The 16,092-nt window shown below is 43.4% G+C and overlaps 3 protein-coding genes and 1 long non-coding RNA gene across 4 annotated transcripts in view; 1 reads left to right on the plus strand and 3 right to left on the minus strand.

Annotated features, from left to right (window-relative positions):
• Positions 1-16,092, minus strand: part of LOC148937832 (uncharacterized) — a 94,681-nt gene that overhangs the window by 10,721 nt on the left and 67,868 nt on the right. The window lies entirely within an intron of this gene.
• Positions 5,672-7,084, minus strand: LOC148937833 (uncharacterized). The gene has a single exon (XM_089085539.1). The coding sequence runs from the start codon at positions 7,082-7,084 to the stop codon at positions 5,897-5,899; it is 1,188 nt and encodes a 395-aa protein (XP_088941665.1). The 3' UTR covers positions 5,672-5,896.
• LOC148937834 (uncharacterized) lies at positions 8,480-9,695 on the minus strand. The gene has a single exon (XM_089085540.1). It carries the CDS (start codon positions 9,693-9,695, stop codon positions 8,535-8,537), a length of 1,161 nt encoding a protein of 386 aa, XP_088941666.1. The 3' UTR covers positions 8,480-8,534.
• Positions 11,191-12,109, plus strand: LOC148937835 (uncharacterized). The gene is made up of 2 exons (XM_089085573.1): positions 11,191-11,266; positions 11,343-12,109. Exons 1-2 carry the CDS (start codon positions 11,202-11,204, stop codon positions 11,896-11,898), a joined length of 621 nt encoding a protein of 206 aa, XP_088941699.1. The 5' UTR covers positions 11,191-11,201; the 3' UTR covers positions 11,899-12,109.

A 16,092-nucleotide genomic window follows, 5' to 3' on the forward strand; every position in this document is an offset into this window, starting at 1 on the left:
GTCTCAATCTTGACGATGCGATCGTCGAAGATTGGCTCGTCTTCGATATTTAGGATATCAGTCATTTCACAAGTTGCGCACCGCGAATCCTAAAGCTTGTAAAAATTTAACGTTCGACGCGTTAAGTTTCTTCCTCTTCTTGACGCAGCCGAATGAGCGAATATTGTCGATCGATGTTTTCTTTGTAAAACAAGATGCGTTATCTCTCTGCGTATGCCTCGCTTCGTTCAACACGAGCATCTCAAATGTCACGCTCGCGTTATCGCTGTCGCCGTCGTACGTGCAATCTGACGGTGATCTCTTCTCCTCTGAAATCGAGCAATCGTCCGTTCTGGTCAACAATGCGTATCGTTAGCTCCGTAATGCTCCGTACGATGACTGGGAGGTAAATGATCTGCATCGGCCTTTCCGATATCTTATATCCTGGCGGCACGCTCGGTAAAAATTCGTGTATCGTGTGCACACTTTTATCGTTGCTGTATGCGCCCGCGGTCACGTTGCACTCTACACGGATAATGTTTACGTTCATTATGTTGATCGACACGTCCGATTCGTGCCACCTTCGCGGTTGCAGTATACGCCTCGAGAAACCCAGCAGCGAGCCAATGTTACGAGGCTTGTTAAAGTTTATTCTGTAGGCACACTTAATCTCACACCTCATCGTGTTGTAATTTGCGCGGAGCACTATCGGGTATTCTCCAATCTCGTCATCGCCGCGCGCGGTGTCACCAGCGTTACCCTCGGGCGCGTCGCGTCGCGGACGTTTCCGTAAAATCTCACGTTTCAAAAATTCATTTATGGCATGCAGTTCATACGACCCTTCGGGAATCGTAATTTCTGCATCGTCTTTGCCAAAATAAAATGTATTGTTCGAGGCGTTTACATTCGGTATCGTGTGATAAGTCTCCAAAATTGTTAGACCAAGCTCGTAGTCATCGTCGCTCAAATCTATGGCTGGAGAGTAATTTGTCGCGAGAACGCTGCTCTTCCCGCTCAGCGTAAGCGTCAGCGACATGATGGAAAAAGCATTCGATGAATACTGAGACGTCGCGACATTTTGTCGGACTTTATAAATTCACGCGCGTCGGCCGTTTTGGAGAAAAAGAAACCACAAGCACAGCTGTCCGCAGACGCTCTGACCGTACGTCTGATAGGACGTTCGATTGTACTCTATCGTAGCATCGTCTCCGAAATATCGTATCAGTTCCTTGGGCGGTCGAAGATTACCAAAACTGTCAAAGTACACAACGCGATTGTTTCTCTTTGCGTACGCTACCCAATGAGTACCGGGGCCCGTCGTGTCGTCCAGATTTACGATACCATTTTCATTTCGACGCGCGCCGCTAATCGGTAATGCGTCACGCATGAAAACGCCTCTAAAGTACGGTATGCGCATACGCTTCGCCAGCTGGTCCAATTGTACATTGGTGGTTACACCCGTAGGTATTTTTATCGTCTCTTTGGCGTTTTTTTTTCTTTTTTCTTTTTTTCGCTGTTACGCCTCGTCCGCGTTTGTACGGGGCGAGATACAGTCCTCGTCCGTATTTGTACGGAGCGAGATACAGTCCCTGTCCGTGCGTTTCCATCGCGCGACGTTGCGCGACTTTCCTGTCGTTTATCGCTTTCGCCACGCTGGCCGCTCCGCCGATTAAGGACCCGAGAGCGCCCAAAATTGGCAAAATCGGTAACACACCACCTCGTTTCGCCGTTGGAAGTATTCGTTTCTTTTTTTTGCCGGTTTTTTTCTTCGTCTTCATACCCATGCCGATCTTGGTTTTGGCTTTCATCGCTGTCCAAACGGCTGCAGCTGCAGCTTTCTCGCTCAGAGCCGAATCTCTCGCGATGACGCGTCCTAAGGCTTTATCGGCGAGTACCTTGTCCGCCGCGTGTCTGTCGGTGAGATCGTTGCTCTGAGAATACGCAATGTCGTGTTCACGGCACGCCGCGTCCAGTGGATTTATGCCCGTTTCACCTCTGGCTAATCGCTTTTTCAGCCGAGTACCCGGACCGCAAAACTGATAGCCGGGGATATGTAGTTCGAAAGGAAGCGCGTTTATCGCTCGATTGAGCAGACCTCCAATGTAGCCTTCGTTTGACGCTGTTGCTGGCATAGGCCACAATCCTTTATCTTCGGTGCAGGGCCGTCTATATGATCTCGATCCCACGATTGATTATAATGCTCGACGCAGCGACGATAGGTTTGAACCTCCAAATCCGCCTTTATATACTCCGGAAGCTTGTCCCACACGTGATCGATATAATTACCGCACACGCGTAACAGTACGACCTTCGGTATATATTGCAACTGCTCAGCGCTCAAATCCCGAATATCGGAGGGATGCGACAGCGCGAGATACATTTTTGCTACTGAGCGATTCGTGGTTTCGCGCGCCTATAAATAGGCGTTCGATCGAAGCCTAGATAACGCAGTGTGAACATGAAATTTGTACGGCAGCCGCTGACGATACGCGTCGCGAACTGTGACGAGAGAACGCGAATGATGGGAGACATCGCGACGGAACGCAAGCACGGTGAAATGTTACCGAGTACTATACGCGCCATCATTTGCGGGCCGTCGAATTGTGGTAAAACCAACGTTCTCATAAGCTTGCTCGAGAGTCCGCACGGTGTACGTTTCGAGAACGTGTACGTATACTCGAAATCGCTGCAACAACCGAAATATCGATACTTGGAAAATTTACTAACATCGATAGAAGAAATCGGCTACTTTACGTTCTCCAACAACAGTGACGTCATTCCACCGAGCGAGGCACGTCCCAATTCGATCTTCGTCTTCGACGACGTTGCGTGCGATAAGCAAGATGCTGTGAGAGAATACTTTTCGATGGGCCGCCACTCGAACGTCGATTGCTTCTATCTCTGTCAGACGTACGCGAGGATACCTAAACATCTGATACGCGACAATGCGAACCTGCTGATTCTGTTCAAACAGGATGGTACCAACTTGAAACATGTTTACAACGATCACGTGAATACCGACATGTCATACGATGAATTCTGTGCGTTATGCCGCGATTGTTGGCAGCGCGAGTATGGATTTCTAGTGATAGATAAGGACAGTCCGCTTATCAATGGGCGATACAGAAAGGAATTTAATACGTTCGCGGTACCGTAAAGTGATTAATCGATGTCGATACGTGGAGCAGGCAACATGGATAACACCAAAGATCGCGAGAAAATAGCGAAACAGATTGCGAAAACGAGCGATTCGATTCGCAAAAAATATCGCGCTTTAAAAATTGGTAAAATAGCTGAAGATACAGCGTTGGAGAAACGCTTCAAGCCCATCGTCGAACCTCTAAAACAGATTGTTGGAAAAACCGAGGAAATCTCAATCGATTGAAAGAGAAGCAAAGGATCTCGGTATTAAGAAAAAACAAAAACGTGAAGACAGCGATGACGACAACGATAACGATATTACTACTACTGACAAGAATTCATATTGGACGGATGTTGGATGGTTGAAATTAACGCCGCAGTCTAAAAAACGACGTACAACGAAAGAATTGAAAGCCGCGTCAGATTCACTCGTGTTCGAGTCTACACCGATACAATCATCGAAAGATCCACCGAAAGAACCACCGCTGTTCCTGCAAAAGGAAGATGTTTTCGAAACAAAAGACGCCAGTGAACCGTCATTCGAAACAACCATCAAACAGAGTCTGCAAACGCAACAAGGTCGAGAAGCGTTGCATAATCAGCTGGGACCATTAGGGCAAAAGTACGTAAGCCCTCTTCTCGATGATAATGGAAAAAACGATACATTTGATCGCGTATACGGTGTTTATTTCGATAAAGACAGTGGTGCGATGCTTGGTGACAAGAAATTTGACGTTGACAAAAATGACTCCATAATCATAGACAATGTGAGATACAATGGTACACCAGGATTGTACGAATTGATCTTCAAGAGACTTCCCGATGACGCGGTTTTTACCGAGGATGACAAACAAACGTATAAAAGTATATTGTTAACAACAAATGCTCATAGACGTGGTCACAGCGCCCATAATCCCATCAAGGGCAATAGGGGATCGAAGTATATTAACATCATCGCTCCGCTCGTATCTACGTATGGAAGTAGCGGGCGTAAAAAGGGTGCAGGCGTGAGCAATATACCAACCGCCATGAAGTTAAACGACAACAAGATCGATTACGTGCATTGGGACGATCCCAACGAACTGGTGGATCGACTCCGATTGCTCGACGCTTCGCACCGAGCTGGTAACAACGCTCACGACAACGAGATGCTGTCGATCATCGAGGAACTTCGCGAAGCCGGCATTATTATAAATTAATCGCGTATCGATGAAACGAGCCAGTCGATTAACGTCAGTGAGGAAAAAAACAATTTTAAATTGTATATCTTATCTTTACTATTAAACATCGTTGAAACATGCGATCCGATGGACGTGAAAAAAATATTAGCTCCGAGAGGCGACGACTCGTTGAGGAATTGCACGCTCCGGCGAGAAGAAATTTTCCACGAAGACGCGTCATAATTCAGGGATACGACGATCTGTGGCAGGCTGACATCGTCGAGATGCGTCCGTACTCGAGTTTCAACAGAGGTCATCACTACATACTCACCGTCATCGATGCGTTGAGCAAGTACGCCTGGGCCGTACCGCTCAAGAGCAAGGTCGGAAGCGAGACGGCTAACGCTATCGCTAAGATAATTCGAGAGAGCGGAAGATGCCCGAGAAACTTGCAAACGGATATGGGAAAGGAATTTTACAATGCTGATGTGCAACAACTCTTGAAAAAACACAACGTTAATCATTATTCCACGTATACGGTGTTGAAGGCATCGATCGTCGAGCGATTCAATCGCACGCTTAAGAACGACATGTGGAAGATGTTTACGCTCAACGGCACTTACAAGTGGGTCGACGCGCTACCGCGTCTCGTGTCAGATTACAACGCGCGCAAGCATCGTACTATCGGCATGCGACCCGTTGACGTAACTCCCGCGATCGCCAAAAGACTCTTGGATACGGTATACAGCGCGATAAAGATCGCAGGTCCAGCAAAATTCAAAGTAGGCGAATCGGTACGCGTGAGCAAGTACAAGACACTTTTCGAAAAAGGTTACACGCCAAATTGGACCACCGAGGTGTTTAAGATTGTTAAAGTGCAACGTACTAATCCCGTAACTTATCTGCTCGAGGATTATCGCGGAAAATCGGTCGCGGGTGCGTTCTATGAGCACGAATTGCATCGCGCGACTCATCCGGACGTGTATCTCGTGGAGAAAGTACTACGCAGGAAGGGAGACAAGGTTTACGTCAAGTGGCTGGGATTCGATAGATCGCATAACTCATGGATAAACAAAAGCAGTGTGATTTAATTCATTTTTTTTATTTTTATAATGTATTAAAAAATAAATATACACTGTATACATGTATACAAAGAGTTTTTATTATTTTTTTCTTCCATTACATTTTTTTTAAACTATACATGTATGTAACTTACGAGAACACATGTAAAACTATATGTATTAAGCCGAATATAAATTAAAAAAATCGAAGAGAGCATTAAAGCTAATTCCTCAGCAGGATCTTGGTTGCTATTATAAATTATATATAAAATAAATTTGAACAACTAAATTTGAACAACTAAATTGTATTGTAAAAACTACATATAAAAACTACATATAAAAACTACAAAAAATACATACATCTATACTACATATATAACAGTATAAAACTATAAGAATACATACGTTCATACATACATACATAGATATGATACATAGGTACGTACATACATACATACATACATACATACATACATACGTGCATATATGCATCATATAAACTATATAAAAAATATAAAAATATATGTACATTGTATAAACATGTATATATATATATTACAACGGAATCCGCCAATGTCCCCACGGTAACGTCTCCGTCGAATCCGGTACGATGTATCGTTTGTCGTCGTACGGACTCAGAGCGATTTTCGACTCGGACACCGTGTATACTTGGTGTAGCTTGGATCTTATACACGACTGGCGACGAGTCATTTCGATCTCTTCGTTCAAGCACCGCGTATAATCGTCGAACGTTATTGTTCGCGTTACGACGTTATTCTTTACACATTTCGCCTTTTTAATGTCTTTTCTACCGTCCATCCTCACCGCGTACATCTTCGCTCTGAGTCCGACGAATTCCGTCATTATCGCACCGTTATTCTCATCCTTCATTAGACCGGGTACTTTTTTATTCGCAAGAGGCATCCCGTACGCGTTGTCCGTCGGATAATCGCTCGTATCGAATCTAGCGATATCGCATTTTATCGCCTCGTACACATCATCGCACTCGATGTGGTATACGAGACTGTCCGTGTCGGTGTACATGATCTTACATTTCTCGCGATACAGCGGTGACATGTATTCGTGGTGAAATTCGTACAAGCAGATTTTCGATATGTCGAGTATACACATACCCACGTAAATCGGCTTGTTGAATTTTACCTCGAGTTTACGCATTTCGACGGCGATTAAGTTTTCCGCAAAGACGCTGCGGCTATGGAAATTTGGTTTCGCGATCATTGCCTCCGCGCCATACCGTCCGTCCCATTTGGTCAAAAGTTTAACGTCGACGTGATTGCGCACATTTTCCATTGTTTTACCGAATACCGCGTTGTTCATTAATTTGTACAAATTTTTCTCAAAATCGTTTTTCGCGTACGTTCTAAAGTGTGTGTTGAGTTCGATGTAATCGCGGAGCCAGGCGGATTGAGCAAATTGTAGTACGCGATGTATCTTTGCGATACGAAGACCATGGCGCGTACATTGCTGCAGGTTGCGATAATGGATGACGTACCGCTTCTTATCGTATAACGTCGCGAGAAGTTTATCCTGCCGCGTGCCGGGTGGTTTATCGCGCGCCGGACAGAAAGGTAGGTCAGTGTGTCGATCGTGTAAATGATGCGGATACTCGAGATCGACCTCGAGAATATAACCCGTAGACGAATCCGGAGCGATCGCGCTCGCGTCAAAGTTCTCAACGTCTTCCATCCATCGAAATTCGGTATAGGGCAGCGGTTGACACATCGCCTATCCGTACAGATTATTTACGTCAAAGTACATAAGGTATGATGACGGTTTCGACGGGTCGTACGAACGCATGTACTTGTTATTGGCCTGCGCGTATCTGCCGGAACATTGACTGAGACCGCCGCGTATACCGCGTTCGATAAACATAACCATATCGATGTCGGTGAGCAACTCAAATTTTACGCGCGTATGTTTCAACATGGCGTCCCACGTGAAACCTGGCAATGTGTAGTAATGCGCGGGATCGAGTCCATAACTCGCGACGCAACTTTCGCGGAAATTTTCGAAAACGTCGGCCAATAACAAGACATCGGTCTTGAGATATAGATCGCTGTATTCGCCGAGCGTTCGGATGGAGAACCGCTGCCAGACGTTCGCGGCGTGCGCGTAGTCGTTCTCCGACACCGTGTCACCGGTCAACGAGCTATAGAACGATTCGCGCGGTGGTAGGTGCGTGTCCTGCAGCTTGTCCGCGCGATCCACGTATTCGTACGGAAAGACACCTTTGCGCGTCAACAAATCAAAATTTTCGTTTGAGACCGTGGAACATTCGGAACGTAAAATTTTTAATTTTTCTTTCGTTAGAAAAGATGCCAATTTATCAAGGCTGGTATTTAAAAATTTGTACGAATCTATGAACCGCAAGCGTACGCAAGTTCGCGAATCTGATCTCTCGGTGGTATCTTTAACGTGTTTTGTAAACGAAATATATTTTTCTTTTGTTATCGGCAGCACGTCGATCCTGCCTTCGAACGCCGTAGCTATTTCCGTGATGATAAAGTGCGCGTCATAACCGGATAAGTTGTGAAATACTATGGGAATGCAATACGAATCTTTATAATTTAGATTACAATTTGAGTGCGCGGGACCACGATAACGACCGGTAAGATGGCAATGATCGCGTACCTGCGTGTCGTCCGACGCAAATGATTTCTCGCAAATGTGACAACGCGTCGCGCTACGATATGCCTCCCACTGCTCTCTCGACAACGTTTCCATGGGAACATTCGCGGATAACAGAATTTTTATTTGATGCGCCAAATCTTCGAGTTGCCGAACGAACCACGCAACGCAATCTTCGTCGCGACGAAATCGATATACCGACAACGCGTCGTCGTACGAGCATCGCACGTAGTATCCGATGCTAAATACCTCGTGCTGCTGATAGGTGTACGATGCGTCTTCCCTCTCTGCCGGTTCCGTTCGCCGTAGTACGCACTCCAAGTCCGCGTAAACGATGAATGGAAGTCGTTCCTTATTCGTGTGGTTCTTAAATTCGAGCCACTTGTCGTCCTCGCTCGGCAGTCGGATGGCGCAATCGTTCATTTTTTCGCAGTCCGTTGTATGTGACTGCAATCTTTCAGACGAACTGAAGTAATGTAGACATCTGCAAACGGAAAATATGATTTTTTAATAAACAATTTTATAAGAGAAATAATAAAATTTGTTAAAATACATACCGGTCGCAAAAGTATTTCTTGCATTTCTTCTTGTTTATTTGCGAGCTCACAAGACGGGACAGATCTTTGATGTATGCAAAGTGCCCCGCGTTGTCGTCGCGCGGATCCTGCACGTACAATAAATTTGCGTGCTTCTCCATCTTCCTTGATGTCAGCCGTATCGGGAGAATCTCCTTTTCCTTGATACCGTAGACATTGATTGAGATGTCGTTGAGATGTTCGAACTTCTTAATTTGGTTCAACGTCATCGGAAACGTAATGTCTTGGAGATTTAACACCGTCGTATAATGCGGGTACGACAATTCCCGATTTGTATTTCTTTCAGCCGGATGCAGAGCCGCGACCACTGACCATGCGAAATACGCATTATCCGTTGATTGCACGTTAATTACCGCTCGCTTTAACATAATTTCCCGCGGTAATTCGATGTAACATCCCGCGTGCATTGGATTATATTTGTTCACGTTTATAGTCAAATTTAGAATTCGCGACAACGCCCATCCACTGTCGCGTTCTTGAAATTCTTCGAGCGATGCCAACGTGGGTTCGATGACGTGCTGCTCGTACCACTCGTCCACATTTGACACTCGAAAGAGTTCACTATTTTTAGTGTTTATACTTTTGTTTGCGCGTTTATCGCCCGTCACAAACTCGCCGTTAAATGCAGTGTTCACTTTCACACTATCGTGTCTTTCTATAATGTCTCGCACTCGCTCGAGCACTACACCACCGGCATCTTCCAAAAATTGTCGTGGCTCGATATAGTCCACATTGATCACCGCACCAGTCAATATACGGCTTTCAAATGCCGTATCGATTTCTCGCCAAACGAGAGATCCATTGTCTCTACTGGTGCTCGCGTACTCGCCACCAACGTGCGCGAAACGTCTTTCTAGTTGTACCTTTGCACCCGCGAGTCGTGCGATCCTCGCCACCACAGATTGTCTATTTGCAACGGTGAGTCGAGGACGCTTAACACGGCTAAGTTCTTCGAGTTGTTCGATGCACTCCTCACATCGTTGCAACCACGCGAAACACTCCATCAAGGTAGCGACTTGGCTGCACTGCTCCAGCAGCTCGCGTTCCACTCGCTCTAGGTGTTCCATATTGCAAAATCGTGATTCTTTTAAATTGTTATACTGTCTCATCAAAACAATTTTACATTTTTTTACTTTCTTTTTTTTATTTTCTCTATAGCTGCTTTAACTCGAAGCCAGTATACAAAGCGTTGTATTTCCGCCATGTCCGGAGATTGATGGGAATAGAACAACCATATATGATTATCGCTTCTTGGAATTATCTCTGCTACTTTTTGCCGCGAGAGAGGTAGTAATATATTGTATGCGTGTCCTCTATAATGATAATATGTGCACGCTTCCAGAATTATTTCCGCTCTCTCAGAAGGAGCGGAGAAGCAGAGAGTCGAATTGTAGCGTCCCTTAACTCTTGGACGAGAAATCGGGAAATGGGGAGTTGAGGTATAGTGTCTCTTTATAAAATACACCGCCACGTTCACTGATAGATGAGAGATTGAATCCCATAACGGAGAACTTGTTAATTCTTCCAATGATCTTTCCATATTGTTTTTATATCACATCACACTCTTCCACTTGCATATGCCTCGTTCACAATATTGTCTTTTTTCAATTTGTGCAAATTGGGCACATGTTGCATGGCATTATCACACAGACGGACTGTTGGCAATTGGAGCAAAATCGGCTGTTTAGCGCATTGAGAGTATCTATCTCGTGCTTCCTAACGGCATACAATACTCCAATGTCAGTGTCCGCCAGACGAACCATGCATTCGGCACACAGAGTTAGTGCACCACCCGTTGAATAATAAAATTGTATTGAACAATACTTTTTATTATTATTCAACGCAAGGAGTTCCGAACGGGTAACAATTTTTTCTGCATAATCCGTAAGGTCATCACTTTGATCACTTACGTAATTGCTATCGTCAGACAATGCGTGCTCTTCGTCTTCAATATCAATGTCAATATTGTCAATCTCTATTTCTATTTCTTCTTCATTTTCAAACACTTCGTCCACTATATTCACAAAGTCTTCCTCATCCATATTAAACACATTTTCTATATTTAACACATTATCCATTTTCACCGTCACCTATTTTTTTCACACACATTAGACTTCCATCTACTGTGATCCTGCACACCGCATGACCCATTATATATCATCGACAATTTCTTTGTCCCTTGTCGAAGCATCATCATAGGTCTCTCTCTAATTTGTTTATAGCAGCCGGAGTATCGGCGCTTCTCTTGACACGCCGCGACACGTACGCCGATTTCGGCGAAAAAAACCATCATAAATCTCCCCGATTTGTTTATAGTAACCGGAGTATCGACGCTTCTCTCTTGACACGCCGCGACACGTACGTCGATTTCTACGAAGAGCTATCTTTTCACGGGCTCTTCCTAGAAAAAAATTTGAACGAATCGCGCTCCTTTGCGAACATGTCGCTACATGTTTGATTGCAACAATGAAATTCTTAGAAAAAAGGGGGAGGGGAAAGGTGGGGGGATTAACGGTTTGCCATGTCAAAAAAAATTTACGCGATCCTCCTCCATCGAACGATCTGCACGACAAAACAAAAGGTACTCCGCTCCTCCGTCGTTCGAACAACACGTAATGTATTCCGCCAAAGGAAGCAGCGCACCGTACAATGGCGAAAAACAAAAGAAGGAATGTAACGCGTAAGTTTCACCTGCATTTTTTTATTTTTTTCTCTTTTTTCAATATTGTGCAGTATTATATATTTAATTTTCACAGTATTTCGGTGGAGCGTCGCGCGGTGCGCTTACTGAGCAGACGTTACACTCTGACGGCCACGGGTTACAAATTTCTGGAAATTGGAATCAACGTTGGTCCACCGAGCTACGTGGAGATCGCTCTGGGAGATCATCGGGGACAGGAATTGATACTGTCTCTCGAAACGTGGAAGGGACTCTACGAGCAGCGATGGAATATCTATAAATTGCTGCGAAATGATTACAAAGACAATTTTATAAGCGTTGGACCGTTAACCGTCAGAATTTGTCTGATAAACGACGTTACACTCGTACGTCTTGAATCTTTGAACGTACGCGTAACGATGATCGAATCAACGTTACGTCGAATGTTTGCTCTGGACGAATGTATCGATGTGACGTTCGATCGACTCGTCAGATTCGTCGATACGATCGATACCAAGTATACGCGATTCTCCAACATCGCGTCTGTTGTAACAGATCCCGAGGAAGTGCCGAACGCGATACGCGATTGCGATACATTCGATAGACGTCAACTCGTCGATTGCGAGCTGTTAGCTTTAGTTTTTAGTGTATAAGAAAAACACATGTGAATAAAAAAATTTCACACTTAAAAATGTATTCAATTTGTTTAAAAATATAAACATATATAATATGCAAAAAACATATATTTCTTTCATTTCTTTCTCCCCCACCATAAAATAATTAGAAAAAATAACATTCGCCATAAGAGAGAGAGCCGCAACGGAAGAGATAATACGAGAGAGAGAGATATTTTTTTTTTTTACTCGGTGGTGGTGGCGGTGGCGGCGGTGGCGACGGTGGTGGCGGGCGCGGCCCCCTCCCCCCTCTGACGTCATGTCCACGCGTCCAATTTTTTATATCATCTTCGTTATTTATCTTTTCGTAATTATTTATCACGGTGCTCTGAAGGCATCAATCGTCGATTCAATCGCATGTTGTTTACGTTCAATGGCACTAGAGCGTAAGCTAAGAGCCATGACACTAGGGCGTAAGTTAAGGGCCCTGGCACTAGAGCATAAGCTAAGGGTCAAGAGCCCTTGTTGAAAAAATCCCTCAGAATCATTCTGTTTCTCGTACGAGACGGACTCATTCTACCATACCATACCAAAACCAATATAAAAATGCAAAAGGAGGAAAAAGAAATGGAAAATTATAAGAAACAAATACACGATCCAGAATTTGATTGTACTGTAAGTAACTAAAAATTATTTAATAAATAAATATAATAAATATAATAATAAATTTTTATTTTCTTTTTTAAGATACAGAAAACACAAAACCAAAAAACAAATTATACCACAATGCTGGGAGATCCGGAACTGAAATGCATCAGAGGCCCAAACAAATTTAATACAATACGAGTACAATACTATAGTTGTATATTTTACGAAACCGTACCACCTAAACGCAAGATATGTGGAGACTGTTTTAATCCAGCCGAAATAGGCGCAGAAAATTTTAAAAAATTACCCCTTCCAAAATGGCATAGCCACGCGAGTATTAATGATAATAATATACATGAGAAAACACAATGTATAAAATGTCATAAAACACTTTTACAATTAAGAAAACTATTAGATTGCGAAAAATGTATTAAAAATTATATAGTAGAAAAAAAAACCAATAACAGAAGAAATGTACTTGTTTTAAGATATAATATATAAAATAAATATTCAATAACACAATAATCACCTAATAAAATAAACAAAAAAATAATCACCCAATAAAATAAACAAAAAAACGAGAAAGATATTTTTTTTTTTACTCGGCGGCGACGGTGGTCGCCCAACACGCGCCGTCCCCCCCCCTCCCCCCCGCCCCGGAGCTCCTCGGTTGCGCGCCGTTCCTCGGCAGCGACGGTGGTCACCCAACACGCGCCATCCCCCCTCCCCCCGCCCCGGAGCTCCTCGGTTGCGCGCCGTTCCTCGGCGGAGACGGTGGTCACCCAACATGCGCCATCCCCCCCCCCCTTCCCCCGCCCCGGAGCTCCTCGGTTGCGCGCCGTTCCTCGGCGGAGACGGTGGTCACCCAACATGCGCCATCCCCCCCCCCCCTTCCCCCGCCCCGGAGCTCCTCGGTTGCGCGCCGAAACCAATAACAGAAGAAATGTACTTGTTTTAACATATAATATAAAATAAATATTCAATAACACAATAATCACCCAATAAAATAAACAAAAAAAACGAGACAGATATTTATTTTTTACTCGGCGGCGGCGGCGTCGGCGGCGGCGGCCCCCTCCCCCCTCTGACGTCATGTCCACGCGTCCAATTCGTTATTTATCTTTTGGCAATTATTTATCACGGTGCTCTGAAGGTATCAATTGTCGACGCTGTTTACATTCAATGGGTCGCCCAACACGCGCCGTCCCCCCCTCCCCCCGCCCCGGAGCTCCTCGGTTGCGCGCCGTTCCCCCCGCACACCCGCACCCCCCTCAACGCTTCTGGGTTAGAACCCGCCTTATATTCCTACTTATGTGGAAGATGTTTACTCATAATGGCAATTATAGATGGCTCGACTTGTTATCACGTCTCATCTCGGCGTATAATACGCGAAAGCATCGAACTATCGGTATACGACCCATCGATGTTACTCCCGCAATCGCAGACAAACTCTTGACACATATAATCACGTAAAAATTGCTGCACCGTATAATCACATAAAAATTGCTGCACCGTATAATCACATAAAAATTGCTGCACCCGCACGATTCAAAGTAAGTGATTCAATACGTGTGAGTAAATTCAAGATAATATTTGAAAAAGGTTATACGCCAAATTGAACCATGGAGGTGTTTAAGATCATCAATATTCAGAAAAACTAATCCTGTGACGTATCTATTGCAAGATTCATGTGGAAAATCAATCGCTGGAGGATTTTACGAATACGAATTGCATCGCGTTGTAAACCGACGTGTATCTCGTTGAAAAAATATTAGGCAAAAGAGGGAACGAGGTTTATGTTAAATAGTTGGGATTTGATAATTCGCACAGTTCATGGATACACAAAAGTAACGTGTTGTAAAATAAATTTAATACAAGTTTCTTTATACATGTATTACAATTTATTATAGAAGTAAATAAATTTTTATTTACAATATATAAATATATATTATACAAAACAAATGAGTTTTTTTATTTATAAGATATGTATTATAACAGTATTTTATAATGTCTCCATGGCAGTCGGTAGAGTCAGATACAATGTATCGCTTATCATCGTACGAACTTAGAGCAATTTTTGTTTCGGATATCGTATATACTTTATGCAATTTTGATCTTATATAAGACTGCTGTTGTGTCATTTCAGTCTCGTCTCGCAAACACTGTGTGTAATCATCAAATGTTATCGATTTTGTTACTACGTTATTCTTGATGCCTTTGACTTTTTTTCATATCATTTTTTCTATCAACACGCAAGGCGTACATTTTTGCTCTAAGCCTTACGAATTCAGTCATAATTGCATCATTGTTTTCAATCCTTTATCAAATCTGGTATCTTTTTATTAGCGAGTAGAATAGCATATACATCAACCGCATAATCACTCGAATCTTTTAATATCGTTTCATGATATCGTATACATCGTCGCACTCGATGTGATAAATTAAACTGTCAGTATCCATGTACATTACTTTACATTTCTCGTCATACAATAGTGACATGTAATCGTAATGAAATTCATACAAACATGTCTTTGATATGTCGAGGATGCACATACCTACATAGATTGGTTTGTCGAACTTCACCTCTTTTACGCAATTCGATCGCGATCAAGTTCTCTGAAAAAACGCTTCGATTATGGAAATTTGGTTTCGCGATCATTGTCTTCGCGCCATATCTTCTCTCCCATTTTGTTAAAAGTTTAAGTTTAAGTTTAGTTGTCGATGTGATTGCGCACATTCTCCATGATTTTGCCAAAAACCGCGTTGTTCATCAATTTATATAAATTTTTCTCGAAATCATTTTTAGCGAGTGTTCTAAATTTCGTATTGAGTTCGATATAGTCCCGCAGTCATGGAGATTGCGAAAATTGCAATACGCGATGTATTTTTGTAACGCGAAAACCGTGACGAATACATTGCTGTAGGTTGCGATAATGTATGACATAACGTTTCTTATCGTACAAGGTTGCGAGGAATTTATGTCGCTTACCGAGTGATTTATCACACGTTGGATAAAACGATAGGTTAATGTGCGCGTCGTGAAGATTCCGGATACTCCAAATCTACCTCGAGAATGTAACCGATAGGCGAATCCAGTGGTGTTGCATTTACATTAAGATTGGACACGTCGACGACGGACATTTTCGACAATTGGACATTTTCGATCCATCGAAAATTTGCGTAAGACAATAGTTGACACATTGCCCAACCGTACAAGTTGTTAACGTTAAAGTACATAAGGTACGACGATGGTTTTGATCGTATGACAGCATGTACTTGTTGTTGGCTCGCGCGTATCGGTTGGAACATTGACTTGACCACCGTATATACCGCATTCGATAAACATGACCATGTTGATGTTGGTGAGCAGTTCGAAATTGATGCGAGTATGTTTCAACATTGCATCCCACATAAAACCCGGTAGGGTATAATAGGGTATAATACGCAGGATCGAGTCCATAACTCGCGATGCAACTATCACGAAAATTTTCAAAGATATCAGCCAACAACAAAACGTCAGTCTTGAGATATATTAGGTGTACAAAAAAGTTCTGAGCTTTTTTTTGTAAAATTCAATCTTTATTC

This window comes from Pogonomyrmex barbatus, unplaced genomic scaffold (genome assembly GCF_055798465.1).
Source record: "Pogonomyrmex barbatus isolate J1 unplaced genomic scaffold, ASM5579846v1 scaffold10, whole genome shotgun sequence".
Taxonomy (NCBI): Eukaryota; Metazoa; Arthropoda; class Insecta; order Hymenoptera; family Formicidae; genus Pogonomyrmex; species Pogonomyrmex barbatus.